General features: G+C 38.6%; 1 protein-coding gene across 1 annotated transcript in view; it reads right to left on the reverse strand.

Annotated features, from left to right (window-relative positions):
- MSH3 (mutS homolog 3) overlaps nt 1-23,363 on the reverse strand; it is a 116,093-nt gene that overhangs the window by 37,270 nt on the left and 55,460 nt on the right. Inside the window, exons 13-15 of the mRNA XM_032995504.2 lie at nt 15,707-15,839; nt 4,947-5,134; nt 1,289-1,457 (exon numbers count right to left, since the gene is read on the reverse strand). Of these exons, the coding sequence (XP_032851395.2) occupies nt 1,289-1,457; nt 4,947-5,134; nt 15,707-15,839 (490 nt within the window). The remainder of the gene's footprint in view (nt 1-1,288; nt 1,458-4,946; nt 5,135-15,706; nt 15,840-23,363) is intronic.

Raw genomic sequence — 23,363 nt, forward strand, 5'->3', positions numbered from 1 at the left:
TTCATGAACATACCAAGATAGATCTGTCTGCAATGGTTTGAGTCTTCCCCTGCTACAAATGCCTCCTCTCTTACACATGTGCATAGTGACTGGTGGTTTCTGAAACTCTCCTGTCGAATTCTCATCTGACTACCTCCTCAGAGACTCTCCTCTCTTTGATCAATTCCTCTCTTCTCCTTTCCTTTACACGTTTCATAATCCACCTCTTAACTCAGTCTCTCTGAGAGAAATCTTTCAACTCCTGGCTCTTACCTTCCTCACCCAACACTCAAAATGCACTCTTCACATTTACTCTTGGACTTCACCACCATGCTGAAAGCCTACCCAACTCTTTAACCGTGTTTTCCTCTTCTTGGCTTCACCATCAGAAGAAATAACTACCCGAGGTCTTTATCAAATGCTGCTATACCAAATTCATCCCTTCTCACATTCTTGATCACTTTCAGCATTGCCTGTCTTCTCCCTGCTGTGTCTCTTGGGTTTTTCTCAGCTTCCTAGGTCCTCATGTGACAGGGGGCTGCTTCCAGCTCCTTCTGTCCCTGTCCTCTCTGATCCATCTCTTTACTCCCAACTCTGTTTCCTAACTCATTTCTCTTCCCAATCTTCTGTGGAGTTTTCCCCAATATTCCTACTCTCAGTTCCCAACAGACAATGCTGAACAGTGCTATCCCACTACTCCTTTCAGTTTCGCCACAAGTCTGGCAGGACATGTCTTTTTTTTTTTTTTTTTTTTTTTTTGCACTGAACTTCTCAGCTCACTGGAGCATGTGATCTGCCTGCCGCACTTGCACAGCATTTAGCAAACAAAAGCTCCAGTCTGCAACTACTGTTTCTAAAAATTAAAAGTATTAAAGAATGATAGATGTTATTTTACTGTTCCTCTTCTCTCCCATTTTTCAAATCACAGTCTTAATCAGTACTTACTAATCATTTTACCAGTCTTCAAATTAACCTAATGCTGTACTTCCTGGTTCTCTGAGAATATTTCAGCACTTAATAGCCACATAATTAACCCTGGAAGTATGCAAGTATTTTTACATATACGGAAAAGCAAAGCATTACTGAACCAAATTCAACTGCACTTATTGCTTTTATTATTTAACTCACTAAAGAAATTGACTTAATAAATAAAAAAGTGACACTGTCACAAAACTGTTCTTTAAAGTTGTACAAAAGATTATACTTGTCAAGTATGATACTAAAAGAAGAGACTTCTAGTTAAACCTAACTTTTAAGCTATATTCTAGACAAGCAAGGGTACAGTCATACATAATAGACACCATATTACCTCTTGACCAGAAACTGTGACATACTCTGCAGAAGGATTCTTAATCTGTTTACGAATGTCCAGCAGATGCAATTGGATTTTAGAAAGCACATCCAGGATCTCCTCCTTCTTCTTTCTGATGACAGGGAAGTCTGTAAGGTCCTTGAACAACTGAGTTTTATCTCCAGTCCTATCCATAAGAAACATAAGATAAAATAATGGTAAAACCAAAGATATGTTCCCTGATTCTACTGTCTGCGTCCATATTTTTATTTCTTATGCTCAAGTGCTTTAACACTAGCTATATTCCACACTAAATACAGCTTTTCTGTTAGTTGGTTGTAGTACAGCACATTTACTGAAAGCTGCACACACACTACATAAATAGAAAGGCACTTTCTATTGGAACTGTAAGAAGCTACACCAAGATACACCCTCCCAAGGTATTCAAACCCTATCTATTCCTGTTCCTTTCTACTCTGTCACATTATCATGCTTATTTTTCTATACTAAACCCTGCTGACTCGGGTTTTCTGCTGTCTCTGAACGTGCCACCTGTAGCTTTCCATTTGTTCTTAGTCCAGAAGAGCAAGAAATGGAAGCAGAAGAAACATCATTCCCTTCTGTCTCAATTTGTAGTTCTGGAATGCAGTTGCTGCCCCAACCTGGAGCATCCCAAGTGCCAATATCATATTTATCATGATTAAATGTGAAGGTCTAGATAATTTATGTATAACATGAACACATTATGATTCTATGATTTTTCACATATTTAGAATTTGGCCAAGTTTGGGCAGATTAACAGGAGGACTCCAAAGAAAAATCCCCCCACAAGGCCTTCTTCAAAGCAGGATGTCACCAGGGGTTTCTGAGATTAGCTTCCTTCTTTTCTCAAGAAAAGATTAACCACAGTATTTTTTAATACATGCAAAACAATGTTCTTTTCTAATCTCAATGTCAGACAGTAACAAAATTGTTTTGGCTGAACTATCTCATCTCAGCTCAGGATTGAAACCTGAAACATACAATGCCATTCAAATGTTTAAAACTCGGAAGCTGAACAAGCTATTAAAAATATGGTTGTCATAAAAAAATAACAAAAATATAACTTATCCTAATAAGGATCGGGCAAACAAAAAGTAGTGCAATCAGCCCTAAGTTAATTGGAATATATATTTGTATTTTAGAGCAAATACAAAACTACCAGTTAATTACATAATTACCCTGAAATCTAATATTTGGAGAGCAAGTAATTAGCAAACTGAAAGTAATAAAACAAGGAAGTAATAAAAAGTCTAATATTCTACCTACTGCGATATCCCTTTGCCTGAGAATGAAACTACAACTGGAGCCAGTAACCAAACAGGTAACACAAAGCTGTGCTTTGATTTTGCATTACAAGGACATAGTTATTATATAAGTAACAGTAAAGATGTCATTTTAAAATACAATACTAAATTTTAGAAATTATTTTGTGCTAATTAGACCTGTTTCCATGGGAATGCAAGGAAAAAAAGATCGTTACTAGCCAGCAGCTGACTGTGAAGACTGTCATTGCTATATGATGCCTACCAAAAATTTGAAAGCTGACAGTTAAAAAAAAAAAAAAAACAACTCAAAACCCAAAATCTCAAACTCCCCTGGAGCAGAGGGATACTTTTGAAAACCCTACAGGGTTTTATTCATACCAAATAATAAAATTAACACATGATGCGGTATACATGTGTGTGCATAAGTATGTGCATACATTATGTATATGAGTAGTCATCATGATGTCGATGAAAGAAGCATTTTTGAGTACAAATAATATTGCCACACAGATTTGAGCTATATAAAGACCAAAAGATTTTAATTTTTAGAAAGTTATTTTAGTCATCTTGAATAAATGCAAATAAAATCTATGCATTCTGCACATCAGTGATATCTTCTACTGTATCTTCTATTGTATCTTATTTTTGTATATTATTCTAGCCATTATCACAGTGACAGAAAAAAAAAAAATCCATATTTTAAAACTACCTACAGTAAATCTGGTATAATTAGGATACAGTCTGTTTTGTCATGACCTGTCACAACCATAATTGGATACCAAGCATCAGTAGAAATCTCATAATCCTACCTGTCCAATGGGCATAGCAAATATTTCTGCTCTTCTCAACTTCTAAATTTATACAGCTTGCATCTGTCTCTAATGCAGAAGCAAACAAAGTAAATTCTAGGCTTTAATTCTTAAATTTCTTTAATTTTAAATCTCAGCTGGAAAAATAAGATATTTTATAAATAAATTGGATGTTTATTTTTAGTCTGTTTGGAAAACAAAAGATTAAGTCTGTGCTGCCCCAATATACCGACACATTAAAGTACATACCACATCTTTCATCAAAGAATGTCTAGGAATGTAATATTTCATAATACTACATGAGTAAATGTTCCAAGTTAAATGAAACTTGCTCACAGCAAGGAAGTTTAGGATGATCTGGATATAAAGCTGGATGATAATAACTTTGTGTTCAGAACGTCCTGTCAACATACTGTGTAAAAACTTCACTGAAAGGAGACCAAAAACCCGCAAAGTCAAGTGCTCAGAAAAGGTTGGCTGTACAAGCCAGACAGACTTCGTCTGTGACTAGCACCATGACAGAAACTTTTCAGTGGATTTTACTGGCCATAAGTTATTCCTAAATCCTCTACCCTGAGAGGTTTTAATACATCCCTCCCTTCCTCATGTTCTTGCGTTACTATTCTGCATCTTAAGCCTCCTGCTTTCTTCTTCCTGTGGTTAAAATTAGGATCTGGGGTAACAATGGAGGTGGCAGTTCTTCAAAAGAAACAGTACACCACAAATTATTTAAAGACATTCTCTATTACAGTGTACATTCATTCCAATTCAGCATCTTCTTCCTTTGTCTACGTTTTTTTCTTGGACCAATGCAGGATAACATTAAGACAAGAAAAAACAGACAGCTTCCATACTTTCAGCTCACCTTTCCAAGACTGCAGGTAGGAAATTGCAGGGAAAAGCCTGATTACACCCACAGACTGAGGTAGGTGCTCAGTTAATCATTCTCTATGTGGAGAGTCCATGAACAGGGTGCTAACCCCAGAAATGCTGACCGGGTACAAATCACACAGGCTACATGGATTCTTCAGAGCTATTAAACTTCATATTCTCTGTCATTAGTGAGCATGTAAAGTTTTTTTTAAAAAGGATGGAAGGCACACAAAGCTTTGATGAATTTTCACAAAAATTGTAAAAGGCATATTCCTGACAGCAGAGCAGCCACTCTGCTAAAGGTCAAGTGTCTCTTCAAAAGGAATAGCTTTTCTATTTAAAAAAATAATTTAAAAGTTGTAAAACAAATTAACATGAGCAAAACCTATTTTGCTCTGAACTCATTCCCAAAAACAGCTGAAAAACTTTCAAAAAATTATTCAGCCTGAGGCAGACACCCACTAGGCAAAATACTTGCTTGCCTAGTTTAACTTTAAAAAAAAAAGAATACAAACTGCAGGAAACAACAACCTCTGCTTTTAACTATAAGCAATCTCTACCTAAATAAGTACAAAATGAAAAATATAAAACTGAGGTGTATTAAAACAATACATAATTCACATAACTGAATACATTTAGTAAGAAAGCCTACAAGACACACAAGATTCATCTATATTCTCTACTTACTTGGCTGCTTCTTCATTAAGGATCTTTAAATAATGTTTTACAGGGGAGAGAAGTTCTGGGATTTCCAGCAGTGCATTCTGTAATAGAGGAGTTTTCACATGGGAACGGATGACTGGAACAAGAACTTGAATTTCCAAGTCCAGACGAGACAGGGTGCTGACTATCAAGAAGAACTCTTGGGTTGAGCACTGAGAAGGGAAGCAATGTCTAAATCAATACAATGTATTATATTGTCATTAAATCCTACAGGGTTTTTTTGCTTTTTGAAAATGAGACAAAATACAGTTAAAAAGTATGGACTATGACAACTGCATAAACTTATCACATTCACAAGGTTAATAAAGCATAATTAATTGTTCTAACCATTGTTGTTAGGAATCAGTTGAGAGTGGATCTCTATTATTCGTGTTTCTGGGTGGAGATATGTAACACACATGCATCAGACAAATAGCAGAAAAATGGGTTAATAATGTGCAAGCAGCAAAACAGCAGGTTAAGTAATTTATGAGGACCACAGGTTGTCCACATAGGCTTGTGTATGTGTGCTCTTATGTGAATACAAGATAATGGAGGGAGGGAAGGAAGACAGAGGAGAGGCAAATGAGAAGACCAGCAGTCACTACTTAAACTGCTTGTACCTATTGTCAGCTTCAGCCTCTGGCTGGTTACTCCCAGGTCTATGTGATGCGAAGACTAAGGAGAACACACTAACCTGGTCTTCATCTTTCATCCTCTCCTCACTATAGAGTTACAAAAGAGATTTTTCTGTCTCTTTCAGGCAGTTAGCCAGGGTATCATCAAAAGGGAATCTCCTAGACTGAAACCAATAGCACTCAGCGCTTTTAGAGCTTGCTTCGCGATATCCACAGAGTAGGAGCATATTGGTTCCGTTAAAGCAGCTTCTCACCACAAGCAGTGACTTGTAAAAGAGAAACTCTTTCTTTTTTAAGCATTAATATTACTTCTGATGCGGCTCAAATATCTTGCTGTTAGATTCTACATACTCTTCATCACAAGCACAGTTTGTTATCTTTAGCTCATTTTCAAGAATTAGTGGCCAGGGTCGGGATTTTGCAAGCAGTTAACAACCTAACAGAACAATCCACCTCCTGCCACACTCCTATTCCCCCCCACTGAGTTGACCCTATCAACTCTCAGTTACCGAAGGTACTCATGCCTCACCTATCAATTAGGTAATACTGATTCCCTCGGAAATTATCTTCACAGAAGTTTGCATTTGTGTTAAACTATATTTGCACAGAAAATGGAAACCCACTCCTATGAGATACTCAGTGCCTTCAAATGCTGCTGAATTCAGTGGCACTCCAGGACATTTCCATTTCAGGTGTGGTGGGTTGACCCCGTCTGGATGCCAGGTGCCCACCAAAGCTGCTCTATCACTCCCCTCCCCAGCTGGACAGGGGAGGAAGAATACAATGAAAGGCTTATGGGTCAAGATAAGGACTGGGAGAGACCATTCACCAGTTAGTATCACAGGCAAAACAGATTTGACTTGGGGAAATTAGCTCAGTTTATTGCAAATCAAATCAGAGCAGGGTAATGAGAAATAAAAAATAAATCTTAAAACAAGTTCCCCTCACCCCTCCCTTCTTCCTGGGCTTAATTTCCCTCCCAACTTCTCTATCTCCTCCTCACCAGTGGCACAGGGGGGTGGGGAATGGCAGTTGCCATTAGTTAATCACCCATTGTTTCTGCTGCTCCTTCCTCCTGAGGAGGAGGACTCCTTGCACTCCTCCCCTGCTGCAGCATGGGGGCCCCTCCCACGGGAGACAGTCCTCTGTGAACTTCTCCAGTGTGAGTCCTTCCCATGGGCTGCAGCGGGTGCAGTCCTTCAGGAACAGACCGCTCCAGCGTGGGTCCCCCATGGGGTCACAGCCTCCTCTGGGCACATCCCCCTGCTCCAGCATGGGGTCCTCCATGCGCTGCAGGTGGAAATCTGCTCCACTGTGGAGCTCCATGGGTGCAAGGGCACAGCCTGCCTCGCCATGGTCTTCACCACGGGCTGCAGGGGAATCTCTGCTCCAGCATCTGAAGCACCTCCTCCTCCTCCACTGACTTTGGTGTCTGCAGGGTTGTTCCTCTCACATATTCTCACTCTCTACTGGCTGCAACAACTGCTGCAAAACAAATTTTTCCCCTTCTTAAATATGTCATCCCAGAGGCATTACCACTGTCATTGGTGGGCTGGGCCTTGCCCAGCGGTGGCTCCATCTCAGAGCTGTCTGGCATTGGCTCTGTCAGACATGGGGGAAGTTTCTGGCAACTTCTTACAGAAGGCAACCTGGTAGTCCCGCCACTACCAAAACCTTGCTACACAAATCCAATACAGAAGGTTTAAAAAAAGCTGTCTATAAATAACTAATGATGATATTTCTTCATATTTTACTGGTTTGTAGAAACATTCCTTCTTCAGTCTTCTGAACTTCACCCATTGGTCAACTGACAACACTGAAAAAAACTTTATTTTCCTCCCCTGAGGATGCAAGGAAGCAAGGAGGATATACTGAATGTTTCTACTATAATGTTCTTTGTATGCCACAGCCTTCTGTTCCCATATTTTTTCCATCTCCTACACAGGCAACATATAGCCTAGAATTTAATTTCTGATTGGTATTTTGTAGTGATTTGTACAACAACGATTACAGATCATGTAGGCTTCAGTTACTCACCATTTCATAAAACACATTTACATTATTGTTATCCCTTCCAGTTACTCACCATTTCATAAAACACATTTACATTATTGTTATCCCTTCTCTTCCAGTTTCTCCCCAGCATTAAATTTTTGCTTCTAATTCTTTCCTTATGCAAGAACTAAGACAATTCTGTCATCTGTTACACTGTAGCTATTTCTCCCAAATAACTTCTGTACCCAAACATGGAAACAAGTATTAACAAAAATGCTGGGCTGGAAAGGAACATTTTTCTCTCCCTTCCCACATATGTAAACCCTAAAATGTTTGCTGCATAACCCCTACTAGTCCTTTGGAACATGATGACCATCTAAACACAACCTTCTGAAAACCATACAAAATAAATTAAGGTACACTCCAGATACAGCCTTAGCACTCTTCACTTTAAATACACGTCACTATGGTGACCAGTGATGGAAGAGTGGCCTTCATGCTGTATAAATACAGAACAAAGATAGATCTAAAGCTGCAGCCTTGGCAATCTACTATGGACACTGGAAGTTCTAAGTAATTGACAACAGTAAGGCTAGAAAAAAAAAAATTATAAGGTTAAATGATATGTGTACTGATTTGCTCTACCATAAAAGCTACATTAAACAAAAATACAAGAAAAATCATTCCTGGCCATTTAAAATGCATTCAATCATATAAGTAAGTAAATGTAACTACAGTTATCATAAAGCCAGCATCTGTTAGATACTCTCCATCTAACCTGTGCGTTGAAGAACTGAACTTGCAATACCAAACAGGCAAGTTTGGTAGATACTTAACTAAAGGAATATACAATATAACCATGGTATTTCATGACATTTAGAAAGGTCAGAGAGATTACATTCTGAATGCTGCTGGAAAACCTAAATTCATCTTTGTTTCAGATCCATGGAAGTTAGGGATGGAAGAGAAGCACTAGGTGGTCTTCCTGCAACTGCACAATTTACCTGCATGGGTTTTCTTTTTGTCTACTCTTGGGCCCTTACATTCCAAGAAACTACCTGCTTACCGCTTTCATTTCAGAAACCAATCCATAAAGCAGTAAGTATCATCATGTAAAAGTTTTATCAATAGCCTAAATTTACCTTCCATTAAATTAATCCCCATATCTCTAGTTTTACCCTTTTGCATTACACTACCTCCTTCTTTGCTGTTAACACTGTTCAAATATCTCTGAACCTTCTGTTCTCCTTTAATCACCAATTTAACCAAACTATAATCTTTTAATCTTTCTTCATAAACAATCCATTGTTCAGCCTCATGAAAACTTTGGTTCTCCCTGCACTTGCTACAATTTATCAACATCTTTCTTATAATCCGGAAGTTACTTATTCTATCTCGTAAAAGCTCTGACATCAAAACACTCAAAATAATAAAGCAGTAAATCCGTCAATAGCATTTGAAGTCAAAGCACAAAGGAAGGTTCTGAAAGCCTAAGCAAATGATAAATACAATCTTGGACTCAAAGCAAAATACAGTATGACTGACTGCATCATCATCATCAACCTTGATGCAGATAAAGGATAAAATTCTGCAAGGCTTCCCTTAACTACAAAACGCACTCAAGGAGGCAAAGGCTGAAGCCCTACCACATGAAATCGCAAAGTAGGTCCCTTGCAGACAGCATTAAGTGATTCATAGGAGAACAATGCCCAGGAAAGAAGAATGAGCAAATATGGTCAGGGCGAAATACATCAGTTGAACAGGTGGTGTTTGTTTAGGGTTTGTATTTAATTGATCCTTTAAAAAAAGAACCAAATAGGGACTTAATTAGTACACTATCTATACCAGAGTGGGAAAAGGAAAAGATTTTAAGAATACATAAGAACACCTGTCTGAGGTGTTCTTCAATAAGGGTGGTGAGGCTGGTGAAGGTGAGGCTTCAGTAAGAGGAGTAAGCTAGATTTCAAGGCAGTCACCTGTAAAAGAATCAGGAGGAAAAAAAAAAAAATAACCAACAAAGCAACCTTAGTTATATACAAAAGACACCGTAAGCAACCCTGAAAATTATAACAAGACCTCTCAAAGGATGTTCAATGAACATCCTGAAAACTTCTCACATCAACTCTGCTAGTCTACTCATCATAACAGTCATCTAATGAGTTAAAACCTGTGTGGTTCTACTGTGAACTAAAGTTGACAGTACCTTTGGAGACTGGGAAATTTAGCATGCTTTACTGCTTTACAACTTTGTTAAACACAGCATTCCCAAGAAAAAGGGTGAACATACCCCTTTTGTGCTTATTCAGAGTATTACTGTTTTCCTTGGCTTGATTTTAGTAACACTGCAGGACTTTGCATCTAAAATTTAATGGCTCCAGTGCAGAAATTATTTACTAAGCAAACAGCTAACTTGGAACAGATACATAAAAATAACTCCAAAAAGCTGGACTCCATTAAGGTGGAACTGATTCCATTTAAAACCTAAGTAAACTTATGGAAAATATATAACTGCGTTATAAATTAGAAGCTTTTAAAATACAGTAAAAATCGTTTACATAAATCAGGATTAATAGCCATACATTCACAGAAGATTCTCACAAGCTTTTTCAATGCTATTTTTGAAGTCTAATTTTGAAATGCCATCAATGATAGCTACAGCTTCTCTGGCACTAGAAAAATAACCTCAAAGCTGACAGTGATGACAAACAATAGTTTCAACCAGCAGTTTATCAAACTGTACTGAAAACGGTATGGCTGCCACTGAGAAGAATGCACAAACGATCCACAGCGGTATGCCAGATCTAACACCCTTTCAAGAACACTGAAAGCAATTTAACCTTGTTTGCATTAGTGAAATTGTTTCCAACATATCTAAAAGGGAGCCACAAAGACCCACAGCTGACAGACACTGACCACTCCTAGTTAAAAGCATTTCAAATAAAAGAGTCAAAATGCAGCATAACATTTATCACACTTTTCAAACTGTAATAGCTACCTTTATGTTTTTAGTATTGTAAGCATACTAGTTTTGGTTTAGGAAAAATGAGGTATCTAATTTTAAATTTACTATGTCCCCTTGTTATGATATTATTTGTATTAATCAGCTTAACGGGGAACAATTTGCTCAAATCAGCATTTAGTGTTGCAAATCTAAAAAAACATAATGCGAATTCTTTAAAAGATTAAAAGTATAGTACACGCAAGATGTGCATACTGCTATCATAGAAGAAAAAAGTAAAAAAAATAAGATGTGTTAGCTGAAGTCAATAATGCATTATGCTATGGGGAGAATTTATTTTAAACATTCTAAACAAACAGTAACTGAATCTTCTCAAAATGACACCACCTTCAATGAAATATCAAATGTACCTTCCATGATAGGACACATTTTCAGCATCATTCTAGTTGACAAGCTTATATGAAAGACTTCAAACACTTAGCACCGAGCTGAGCAGCACCCTTCTCCTTTGCGGAGTCTGAGTATGACAGTGAAGTAGAGAAGTATTCACCGGAAAAATGAAAGGCAAATCCCACAAGGAGGCTGTAGGCAGCCAAGCAGCAAATATCCCCCTTGTAGCAACTGCCTGCCTTATTTTGCACAGGTGAACAGCCTGGTAAGTGGGCAGCAAAGTTTTAGAGACTGATTCAGAACTGAACACATTTTTCCAACTACAGTGACTTGTGAGAAACCCCAAATGAGGGAGAGTCTATGGTTGAAGTTAGAAGCAGAACAAATTTAAATCACATTTTACTACATGCCCTGGTAAGGTTTGATTATTGACACCAGTCTTTGTATAGGAGGTCAGTGAAACAACTTCGCTTTAATCTGTTCTGTAAATTCAATGACAATTTGTTGTGATGATTCCGGTCCACTTTGGTGACTGAGCTTTAGTCAAAAAATAAAGTTTATTGAGCAAAGGGTACAAATTAGATAAACATTTATGGATTGAGCCTGTATAAATATTTATCTTCTGAAACACGCTGCATGAAACCAGGCAAGAAAACAGCAAGCAACATGAGGATGGCCCTGTAGAATGCACTTCTAAAAGTACCGATGGCATGTTTACTCTCTACTAGTTCTCAGACCTATTCAAGCATAGGTCTCCAATCGCACTCTTGCCATTCTGCACACTCCAAGGCAAGGCTAGGCAGTCATCACTAACTGAGACAAAAAAAAGTAGGGTCCTGCCATTCATATTTCCTACTGTCCTGAGATGCAGATCACAAAAGGAAATGCATGTGGCCTAAATTTTGTCCTATTATTTGGTGGCTCTCTTTAGGGACTAGAGGGGATGGCTGAACTGGTTATGGAAACCACGTCTTCCAGCAAGATCCAACAAGATCTTGTTCTGCATCAGCTCCAGGCACTATTTAGACAAAACTCTTGACAATTCCCTGTCTCTCCATTTCCTTTTGAAGTGAATGAACTGTTTGAAGACTTCTTGGTATCATCTCCAGCCATCCTTCTCTTGACATAGAATGCCGTTGACTGTTTCTGCCTGACTAGATGTCATGTGCTGGAGGTGCAGAAACTGAGAACAATCAGTCCTTGTATTAATTCCATTCTTCATAGCAACAGTGACATTGCTCTTGTCTCCTTAACCAGGGGAAAATTCAGAGCTGTTAATATGACCCCCAACATAACACCTAAATCCTACTTACAAGAATGCTGTTCTAATTCCAGATTGATCATACCTGGGGGTAAATCAGCAATGGCTTTTGGTGGTTTGGGGTAAGGGAACTTGTGGAGGGTCAGATTAACTATTGCCAATTTGAACGGTGCTACCAGATAAGAAGCATTAGCAGACTTATTAAAAAAAGTAAACAAATTACAGTCAGATGAGATACAGTGATGTTATTTACCAGAAGAGTTCCCATAAGGAAGCTTTGCCTTGCAAAGTCAGTTCCAAACCAGAGAATTCTTATGCCTTCATTTTTTCCTGTCTTCTCTAGAGGTTACTGGTTCAAAGTGCATTGCACAATAGAAGTTCTGCAGCAGCTGATCTGAATGAAAGATGTTTACAACGACTAAGAAAATCCAGCCATCTCTATACACTTCAGAGCTCTCCCTTCATGAAACATACCTCCTCAAATATTGATGTCACTGAAGTCTAAAGGCCATGAAGGTTGAAATAATTGTCACATTCACCTATTTTTCCTGCAGTTGACACTGAATTAACAAGCACATTTCTTTAGTTAAGCCATCAGTGTGCTCCACTCAGAGTTTTGGATCCTTTAATGGGAATGAAATTGCAGGGAACCTCATTTTGTAGAGATGGACATCTGGAATTAACAGAACTGGAAAGGTTCCTACAGTGGGAACTAAAATGGCAGAATTCACAGGATATTCTGAAACAAAATATTCATGAAAACCTGTTGCTCCATGTTCTTGAATATTTATCTGCTTTGCAGGGACCTTTCTTCAGGCTCCATATTCACTGTCTGTCTAGACTGCATAATCTGGTTCCCAGAGCCTGCTTTTGATTCTTTATTCAAAACAGACCCTGTCTTTTAGAAACACTGTCATATCCTCAAAGTCCTAAAGATCTTCAGGGATTACTCAGTGGTTTGGGCACTCACCACAGTGTTCTGCAATGGAAGACAAACTAGATTTTTACCAAGGGAAGTTAATTCATCAAAGAAAAAGCGTATGCTTGGAGCTCTCCCCCCTCATTTAACCTCCTTAAGGATTCTGCTGGAGCGCTACTTCTCTCCTGCAACTTCTTTCCAACATCTGACTCAATAAACACGTATCTTTATGTCCTGGGTTGAGTGAGTGGTGGAGTTTTTGGTGGCAGGGGAGGGGGCTATCGGGGCGGCCCCCTGTGAGAAGCTTCTCGAAGCTCCCCCAGCTCCAAGCCAGCTCCACTTCTGTTTGGGAAATTGAGCCAATCAGCTGTGACTCTGCGATAACGTATTTAAGAAGGGACGTGGTGACGGGCAGTGGGACTTGTGAGGAGGAGTTGCTGCAGCTGCGTGAACACCAAGGTCAGTGGAGGAATGGAAGAAGAAAGGAGGGGGGAGGTGTGCCGGAGCAGAGACCCCCCTGTATCCTGTGGTGAGACAGCAGGGCGGCCCCCCCTGCTGTCCATGGAGATCTACGGTGGAGCAGACATTGATTTATGGCCTTTGGCTTCTGCTTGCCTGATCAAGGTTCTGTGCCCGAAGAAGGCCGGGGTCTCATGGGAAAAGGCAGCCCCGCTGCTGTAATTCAGTGCTGGGAGGATTGCAGCATGTGGGGGAGTCCCACGCCGGAGCAGCTCGGGAAGGGCTGCAGCCGTGGGAGAGAATCCAGTCGGAGAAAGTTAGTGACCCATGACGGAGCAGTGTGGGGAACGCTGCGGCCCATGGGAGGAATTCAAGTCAGAGAAAGTTTGTGGAGGACTGTCTCCTATGAGAGGGGGACCACGATGGAGCAGGGGGAACAAGTTCCAGACACTCCCCTCACCGAAGATGAAGGAAAGTGGCAGCGCTGCCTGCACCCCCCATTCCCTGCCCCTGCGCCACTGGGGGAGGAGGTAGAGATATCGGGAGCAGAGCTGAGCCCGGGAAGAAGGGAGGGGTGGGGGGAAGGTGTTCTCAAGATGTGGCAATGCTTCTCACTGTCCTACTCTGTTATGTGTTGTTAGTGTCTGTAATAAATGTATGTTCTTTTTTTCCTTCCCCTAACGAGTCTGCCTTTTGCTCGTGATCATAAAAGGGGGATTTTTCCCCATCCCAGTCCTATCTTGAACCCCAAGCCTGGCTCTCTGTCCCTTCTCATTGCCAGAGGGGAAGGGAGAGAGAGCTGCTGCATTGTGGTTGGCTGCCAACCAGACCCAAACCACAACACTTTACACTACAGTGGCTGTTGTTAAGATAAGCTACACTGTCACCTCAGTCTAAAAATCACATGAAAATTCAGGGTCTCAATGGTTCCACCTAAATGCCAACTTCAAAACTGAGGAGGGTAAACAGTCCTACGACAGGAAGGGACACCTGAAGAAACAGACAGAGTAGTAAAAAAAAACCAACCAAACAAACAAGCCCCAACCGAAAAAACAAACAAACCCCAAACAAAACGGAAGCACTGGGTAGCAGTAGAGGATTGCCAGGATGTTGTGAAATATGGATGTATCCCTACAAACTTTATTACATAGCACTCAACTTGAAATGAGTCAAACCATTAAAAAGTAAATTATCTAAATCCTGGACAGTTGTTTTTTCAAAAACAGTGTTTTTCAAAACAACTGAGTTATGTAGATATGGTACACTGAAGGCATGGGGAAGTTGATGCACATTCCCTCTTTTCATAAACTTCATTGTAGCTGGACCTCTGTATCCATTCATTGAAGTACACAAGTATTTCCATGTGCCTAACAGTGCAACATATTAGGGCTTTAAAAATTATACAAGAAGTGAATTTCAGATTTTCAGAGGGAGGAAACCTTTGTGCTGTACCATCCAAAGAAATTACAACTTTGCTCTCCTTCTACCCACCTATTCCTTTATCTAAAACAAACTGTCAAAACCTCTAAATATAACAGTGAGATAAAAGAACATGAAGTACTGCACAGCTGCTATTAGCACATTAATCTGCTTCAACTAAGAATTGTCAGTGTCTCATTACAAGTAATTCTTATTAAGATGTGCAAGTGAGATCCAAATTACAAAATTTATAAACAACTTAATATTCATTTGAAAGCAGCTAACTACAGCCAAGTGGTTTCACTTGCAAGTGAGATTTTAAATAAGCATACAGAATGCAGTGCTTTGTTTTAAAGAGATATAATTTACAGCACAATGACCTATTGCACCGTTCCATTTCATTGAATCCAGTCACAAAATCTTGAGTACCATTGATGGTTTTCTTGTTAGCATTAGCAATATAATGTATGTATTCTGGAATCCTACTCAGACATTTCTTCTATCAGCATATCACTGATAAGAAATAAAATACGATTCCACCATAAGGCAAAAATAATTTTTATAAACTTGCATCCCTTTATTATTTCAGTCTCAGTCTTGCTAAGAAAAAAATATTTTTATACAAACATGTAAAAACTATGGAAGTACATTTAGACAGAATGACACCATTTAGAAAATAATAAATTAGGGTAATTATGGGTATACCTTTTTGTGAAAAACACTGCAGAGGCCTCTCTCTATATCTGGTAGCTTACAAAGAAGATTTTGAATCTGACCAAACACACTGGATTCTGACAGCAGAATTTCAGACACAGCATCGAGTCGGGCATTTATTTCACTGTAAAAGAATAACCATAAGATCAATAAATAAAACTTGTGTTTCTCAAAGGGGAAGGCATATACCTAGTGAATTTTTCCTCTGGTTTTGTTGGATTTTTTTTTTTTTTAACCTTGTCTAAAGACATATTCTCATGAGTAGGTAAGCAGAAGAGTTAAGAAATACAGAGAATCTTAGGCTTTCATTCAAGATGCAAGCAAAATGCTGGATATAAGCTCGTTATCCCCTCTCTATGCTCAAAACAGCCAAATATACGCTTCAGTGGACATGTCTACATGTTCTTCCAGTGGTACATAGTATGAGCAACACTGAATCCTGAACATTGAAATCTAAATTTGCAGTCAAGTACCTTCGGGAGCAGCAGGAGGAGATTACATTTGAACTCTTATATAGCATATTTATCCCAAGAGTATAGATACTGGTTACCATTTTGTGCCTCTACTTTTGAGCCAGACCAGCAATTGGTAATTACATGACTCAGAAACATGTTGGGGTTTTGGCTTCTTTTTCATTTCTCAAAACCTGTAACATGAATCTCCATATTTCAGGACTGAAGTCAATCAATGAGGAAACACTTTTTAGGTGAAGAAACAATTCTGTACTTATTTGCACATTCCTTACAATCATATTCTTACAGACACTGTCTGAAAAGAATTTTAAAATGGCAACCTATTGTCAAGGTTCACCTCAGTCTACATTTCTGCTAATGGCACAGCTACAATTTATAATATATCCACGATCTGCCTGTAGATTGCAAAGCTAAGGCAAACTCAATTTCTGCTATTTGTGCAACCAAATTGCCTCAGTGCTGATTTCTAAGAAAAGACTGAGATTAGGAGTACATGGGTGTATTCAAAACACACAGGTTAGGACTTTATCTTCAGGAGCTAGTAAACCAAAGCACTGTCAATGCATGCAGCCCAAAGGAAATAGAGTGAAAAGTAGCTAGCTCACTGTAAGACAGCAGTAAAAGAGATGTGTCAAAGCTGAATAGCACGATTCCTCTGAATGTAGCTATTCCATGTTCAGGCTTTATCTCTGAGGTAACTGTGTGCACTACAAAATAGAGTCAACTAGATGAAAGATGTGCTAAGATTTGCTGAGGTTTCACAACAAAAAACATCTGTTCCAGATCATATGTTTCCCCAGAGTCTCCCACCACTGTGCCGCTGGGCATACTCTGCGGGTACCAGCGTGCTGGAAGGCTTTGGCCAACACTCAAAGTTTCCAGCAAGTAAGGCTGAATCTGAAACATGATGTTCCAAGAAACTTTAAAAATCCTCAAAACATCCCAGTGCTTATTTTAAAATCCTTGTGTTTTCTCCCAGAATGACAACTAAGCCTTATCACAACATTCTCCTCCTGAGTCAAGAAAGTTCAAAAATCCCCACATTGATATATATGTGTCCATCCACCCTTGTAGGTTAAGAAGAAAGCAGCCTTTTGATACCAGCACTTCATATACCAGCCAAGAGCATGCAAGGCAAATACAGCCCAGCCCACGTCTGTTCTCATGGACCAGCAAGATGCTTACAGCTCAGCCAGCACAGAGGGATGAAAAGTAAGAATGCAATCAAAACGTAAGATTTTGGGGAAGACTGACTGTCTTGCCCATGGCTTTTATGGCAGAACTGCTGTGCCACTTGTGACTGTAGCTTCTAACAAATGCTATCCATGAGGAAACGAACAAAATTAGGCAGCTCCACAGGTTGCAGACATGAGGCAGTCAGATGCCTCTGGTCTTAAGGACAGCTAAATTTAAGAGTTCTTGAAATTTTATTATGCTGTATGTGAAAGGGAGAACATCATGACTGGATGTGCACTCAGATACACATAAATCTAGTGGCACTTAAGTGCCCAGATCTTTTCAGTGACATACTGCTTTATATTACAACAGTAAAAGCATCCCCTCATCTGCCACAAATGTCACACATTCATTCTCAAATCCTGCTGTGCAACACCAGGATTTGCAGTGCCCCACCTGCCACTGTCTACCTGAAACACAGGTAGATGCACTCCTCCACAGCCTCTGTACAAACTGGGGACAGACTTTCTACTATCTAAACCCCCAGGCACCTTGGGAACTCAGTCTGTTATCTCTGAACCAGACAGTAGACCCCCCAATCAGCACCCAAAATATTCCACTATCCTAAAAGACTGATTTTTCCCAGCTGCAAAGAAAACAGAAATGTCAGACTTTGTGGGCTCTGCTTAGCAGCCCTGCTGTAGGTCACAACAATACCACCTTCTTCCCCACCACTGTTGCACTCCTCCAGCAATGCCAAATGCACAAAATAAAATATTTCTCCCATTCCTCTGTGCAGCCAGGAAACCTGCAAGCAGCAGACAGCAGCTACCATTAGTGCAACTACCCAGACCTACAGGGGCTGTTTTCAGCACAGAACACATCAGAGCTTTAAATCCGATCTTTAAGAGCCACAATCATATATCTGGTGTAAACTGTCAGGGTTACTAAAAGTTATGCAACCAAATAACCAAAGAGCAAGCTGTTGGCATCCACACAGTGTATCCAAGGCAGCAGAGATTTAAGCTTTGTACATCAATTAGTGAGGCACGCTGAACTATAGCTGGATAATGGAAAGGAAATTGATAACTCTTAATATCAAAGACAAAGTAATATGCAGTTTTGAAGCTAGCAAACAGTTACACTGAAATTCTGAAAGGTCAGTATCATCAGCCACAATTACATTTTCATGGAGAATTATTAAAATTTGTTGTACTTGAGACCCTGGAACACTCCTCTGTGTGAAGGAGTACTGAACTGTTAAATTATAAACACATGTACCTTAAAGAAGAAAATAATCTGCGTTTTTATTATAAAAAGCATGTCTAAGCAGCAGAATTCTGTTCCAGAACACTGTCACTTAATTTAAACAGCATGATTATATCTATGTGGCCAATTGACATCATACAGTAATATGTAAAATAGATGCAGATATTCAAAAACTCCTCCCTTTAAAGCTTAATCTGCACTTTAATCATCCTCACATATGGCTATGTTACTGTAGCTCCAGTAATCTAAAACTAAGCATCCATATAGTTTTTCTGGTTTAATCCTACAAATAAGAAAAGGTCAGGAAAATGGCATCCAGTATCAAATGACCCATTTTTTCCACCCGTAAACAAAACATAGTGAGATTCCTATTCCAAAAGCCAAAAAGTAGAGTGAAGAATTATGTAAAACTCCATGTGTATGAGGAAGGAATGACAGGGAAGAGAGATGATAAAAACAGACAGATGATGAATTTCAAAGCATGCTTTTAAACTTCAAATATTTATACTTAAACTAATAATTTTGTTGAGCACCAATATATTATACTGATCAGTTGTTAAGCCATCTCAAAAGATATTTGTTCTGCTCTGCACAGTTGTTCAGCACATTTGATGTACAGTTTGGGGTTTCTAATTTCTGTACAATCTCAAAAAAAATTCCACCACTAGAAAATTTGAAGCTAACATTATACAAAGAAACTCAACAACTTATGCTAAGAAACTGTCTCAAATTTTATAAACTGGCTAGTACTTCATTCTCTATTTTGGTGCAATATTAGCCTATTCTTTATGATCTGTATAAACCATGTCAGCAATCTAAACTCTATCTGATTTTCCAAACAAACTTCTATGAAATAATGTAACGTCGGTAGATTAAAAGCAATATATTTACTTCTGCCGTACTCTCCATCTAAGAATAGCATCATTAATACAATACTAAAATCACTTTGCAATGTATTTAAACATAACAAAATCTAACAGCAGAATTCTTTTACTGTAGTCATTTAAAAGAGCTACTTGAAATTAAATCATGAGACACTCCCCTGTATTATTCTGCTGCCAGATATGTGAACAACGCAGAAAATTAGCAAATATGAAAATATTTGAATCCTGAACTAGAAGTTATTTTGACAAAGCAGAAGGCTGCAAATACAAATGTACTGCACTGAATTAACATCTGAATATCTTAACAGTCTAAATAGGATTGCTGGTTGCTAGTGAGCTATCAGATTTGCTGATCTCTCAAACAGTGAAGCAAACCTAACATTTTTAGATGTGCTAATATATCATTACATTTAGAGCAGAGTGAAATTGATAATGTAACTGCTGTATAAGAACCACAGAAAATTTTCAGTCATATGTTATATTATTATACGAGGTAAATAAATACAAATCTATCAGAAATCTCATAACTAAATCTTAACTTATGATAAGTGCCCAAAGTATGAGTTTTTTCATCATGGTAAGGACATAGCTCAAGTACAGAGAATCAAATAGAAACTTATTGTATTAAATCTGTTTAGAGACCAAAGCAATATGTAAAACTACCAGTCACAAGAATTCAACACCTGAAAAAATATAATGAAGGGTATGAAATAACAAATGTTCTTTCCATGAATTATATTATCTAGATCAAAGCCTAGCAGCCTCCTGCCTAACTATGGCATTTCATATGAAGAAAATGTATTACTTAAACAGTGAGAGAGTGCTCTGGGGAGGTAACATTGCTCTGTTCTCATATTCTCCTCTGGTACTGGCTACTTTCAAACACAGGCAAGGTGAAGGCTATTCTGACTTCTGTCACTTTATATCTTGTCTCACACATTTTGCTTTTTTCTTGACCATCCTTCAGAACAGAGCTTACCAACAAAGACTTTATATGAGTTGATTAAGAACATGTTAAATGGTAGAGAGAGTTTTCTGCTTTAGATCCCTCTCTTTCATAACAAGGAATTAATGCCATCAAAACCCAAAGCCGTGGTACAATTACCAGTATACAATCAATAACCTTACAAGTCATTTTAAATAACAAGCAAACAAAAAAACAGTCTATCTCTGGCATTTTCTTATTTTAGTGGCTAAGTTAGAGTCTGGCTAACTTTATGGCATAAATCCTCAATTGTTAAATTGTGCTGTGACCGCTGTAATTTTATGCACTAGCAACAATGAAAAAGTTCAAACACGGGTAATTGTATCATAATTACTGTGGTAAAATTTAAGTGAAACCTAAAAAAATTTAACATCCTTCTGGATATCTTCACCTGTTTTTCTATATGCAGGAAAAAAAGTAGTTTATTGTCAAAACCCCTAAGGTCTCATACCTCTCCAGAGAGGTCCAAAATTCCCCTCAATAAACACGCAGCCATGAGAAGGCAATATTTCTGAATGTATCTCAACTACTTAACAGCAGTATACAAGCACTATAAACTTCGTCTTCACATCTGTTAAAAGAATGTATAAAATATGCAAATGGTAATCAAACACTTTTGTTTATGTTCACACACAATGTATTTCACCTAATTGTGGCAAAAAAGGGAATTGTTAGCTACTTTAGCCAACATGAATGAATGCCTGATTACTACATTTATAAGGAGTTAGACACAGCATTCACTGGTACCAAAACACAGCTAGCAAAAATGAATGAATACATGTGATGATGCTGCAATCTTTCTTTAATATAACAATTTTGAGATCTCAAGCATATGCAGTAACCTGCATTTGTGCATTTTATATTTGCACTGATGCTATAACTCTTTATTCTTAGGAGGAAAATTTAGCCCATTAAATTCTGCTGCAGGATTGATGAATTTTACTGCTGCAAAAGATTCTAATCCTGCTCTGAATGATGGTGGTATCAAATTGCAACCAGTTTAACTCTGAATTAAGATAGGTTTCTTTAAAGACCTTTAAGTAGTTTGCTTTACTGCCCACTGTTCCAATAATTAAGACAGAATCTTAATTATTGGAACAAGGACAAATTCAAACTTGAAAGACTTTCCTTTAGGACTCTGTCTACAGAAGGATAAGTAAAACAGCACTCAATACATTCAAAGTGAGAGGATTTAAAACAAGCTATTTTTATATTAGGATAGACATGTCGTTGCCAACATTGCTATAGAGGGACTCTTTTCTTCCCAGTTCTACAGTACATATCCTCCAAATGAAAGTCATGTTGCATTAGTAATACCAATTTACACTATTCCTCTTCTTTAGTGGTAGATAAGAAACCGTCTGCAGTTCTGAATTATGCATTTCTGAATTTGCTAAAGCTATGGTCATTCTATACTCTTGCTGGCCAAGTATATTTAGACTAATAGTAATTATTATCCTACAGGGCTTTGATTCAGCCTCAATAAAAGCATCATCTTATCCAGAACCAGAAGAAATGGGGCACAAAGGCTACTGAAATCACAGGGTAAAAACAGAAATCCTGTTTTTGATTGGTAATTAAAAATTGGATTCCTCTAGCCTGCAAAGCAAAGGTTAAAATGTTTTTGACAACTACCTAAATACATATAATTTTTCTCCTTCCTTGATATTTAAACATCAGTTTTAAGTAGAAAAGATCAAACTAGTATAAATTGATGACAAATAAATGCAGGCAAGAAACTACATAGAGAGTTCCAACCGCTGAAGTCCTACATTCACTTCTGGCAAACAGCGTGCCTTGGAGACAAGAACATGAACCAATTCATAGTAAAGCTGAAATACACTGACAGGTTGGGGTGAATCTGGGGCCAAAAAGTTTAGGTCATCCTAATGAGGGCTTAAGTGTTTGATATCGCTTTCAGCACCTATAAAGAAGCTTTGTCACCATGTATATGATGTGGTCTGGAATACTTTTTAACTAATTAATTCCATGCTTCTGAACTTCTACTGACAGTCTGGATGAATTAAGAGAGAATCCTCTGTCCCCAGTCTTTTTCCACCATCCCAGTACCAGGGATGCCAGCAGGGTGCTGATCACCACAGTGCACTGGGAGCACTGAGAAAACACTGAACCTTGTGTTGGCTATGCCTTGCCTCTGGCTCACGGCCCACACAGAAAGTAGGAAGAGGGACCTTGAGCCTCCAGGTACCCACCTTTATCTCACAAGTTCTCTGTTACAGCAGAGGTCCAAGACATTGAGGAACCCTTTGATCACCACCACTGTTTTGTCGTGGCACACTATGTTACGTTAGACACTTTTAATTTTTTGCTCTACATTTACACTACACTAAGTACACTACAGTACACTAAGCATATTCTGCAGCTTGCAGTAGAGCAGAACTGACACATGTATCCCCAAAACATGGATGTGAAGTTGTGTGTGGGGGTGAGGGGGTTGGGTTTTTTCCTATTTCAACACAACCTGACAAGGGCAAAGCCTATTCACAGCCTTAAGCAAGCTTTCTGTGCTGAAAGTTTTATTACTTCTGAACTCTGTTTAGGGCATTCTGCTGTCCATAATCTTTTCATTAGCCTCATTACATTAGCTTCTGCACATCATGCATAAGATTAAAAAAAACCTACAAGAGTCAACAGAATATTTAAAAAATACAGTTTAGGGACTTGTGGATCACTCAGTCTGTTTAAACTACTTCGAACCATGAACACTCTCAAAAAACAGTAGATATCACCCTGAAGAGAGGAGAGAGCATTGCACAAACTAATATGTTCGTGTCAAACACACAACAAACATTTTATCACTTCCAGTTATCCATCCCCACACCTAAACTTTTAAAGTTTTT

Source organism: Tyto alba, unplaced genomic scaffold (genome assembly GCF_018691265.1).
Source record: "Tyto alba isolate M040663 unplaced genomic scaffold, T.alba_DEE_v4.0 Super-Scaffold_13, whole genome shotgun sequence".
Lineage (NCBI taxonomy): Eukaryota > Metazoa > Chordata > Aves > Strigiformes > Tytonidae > Tyto > Tyto alba.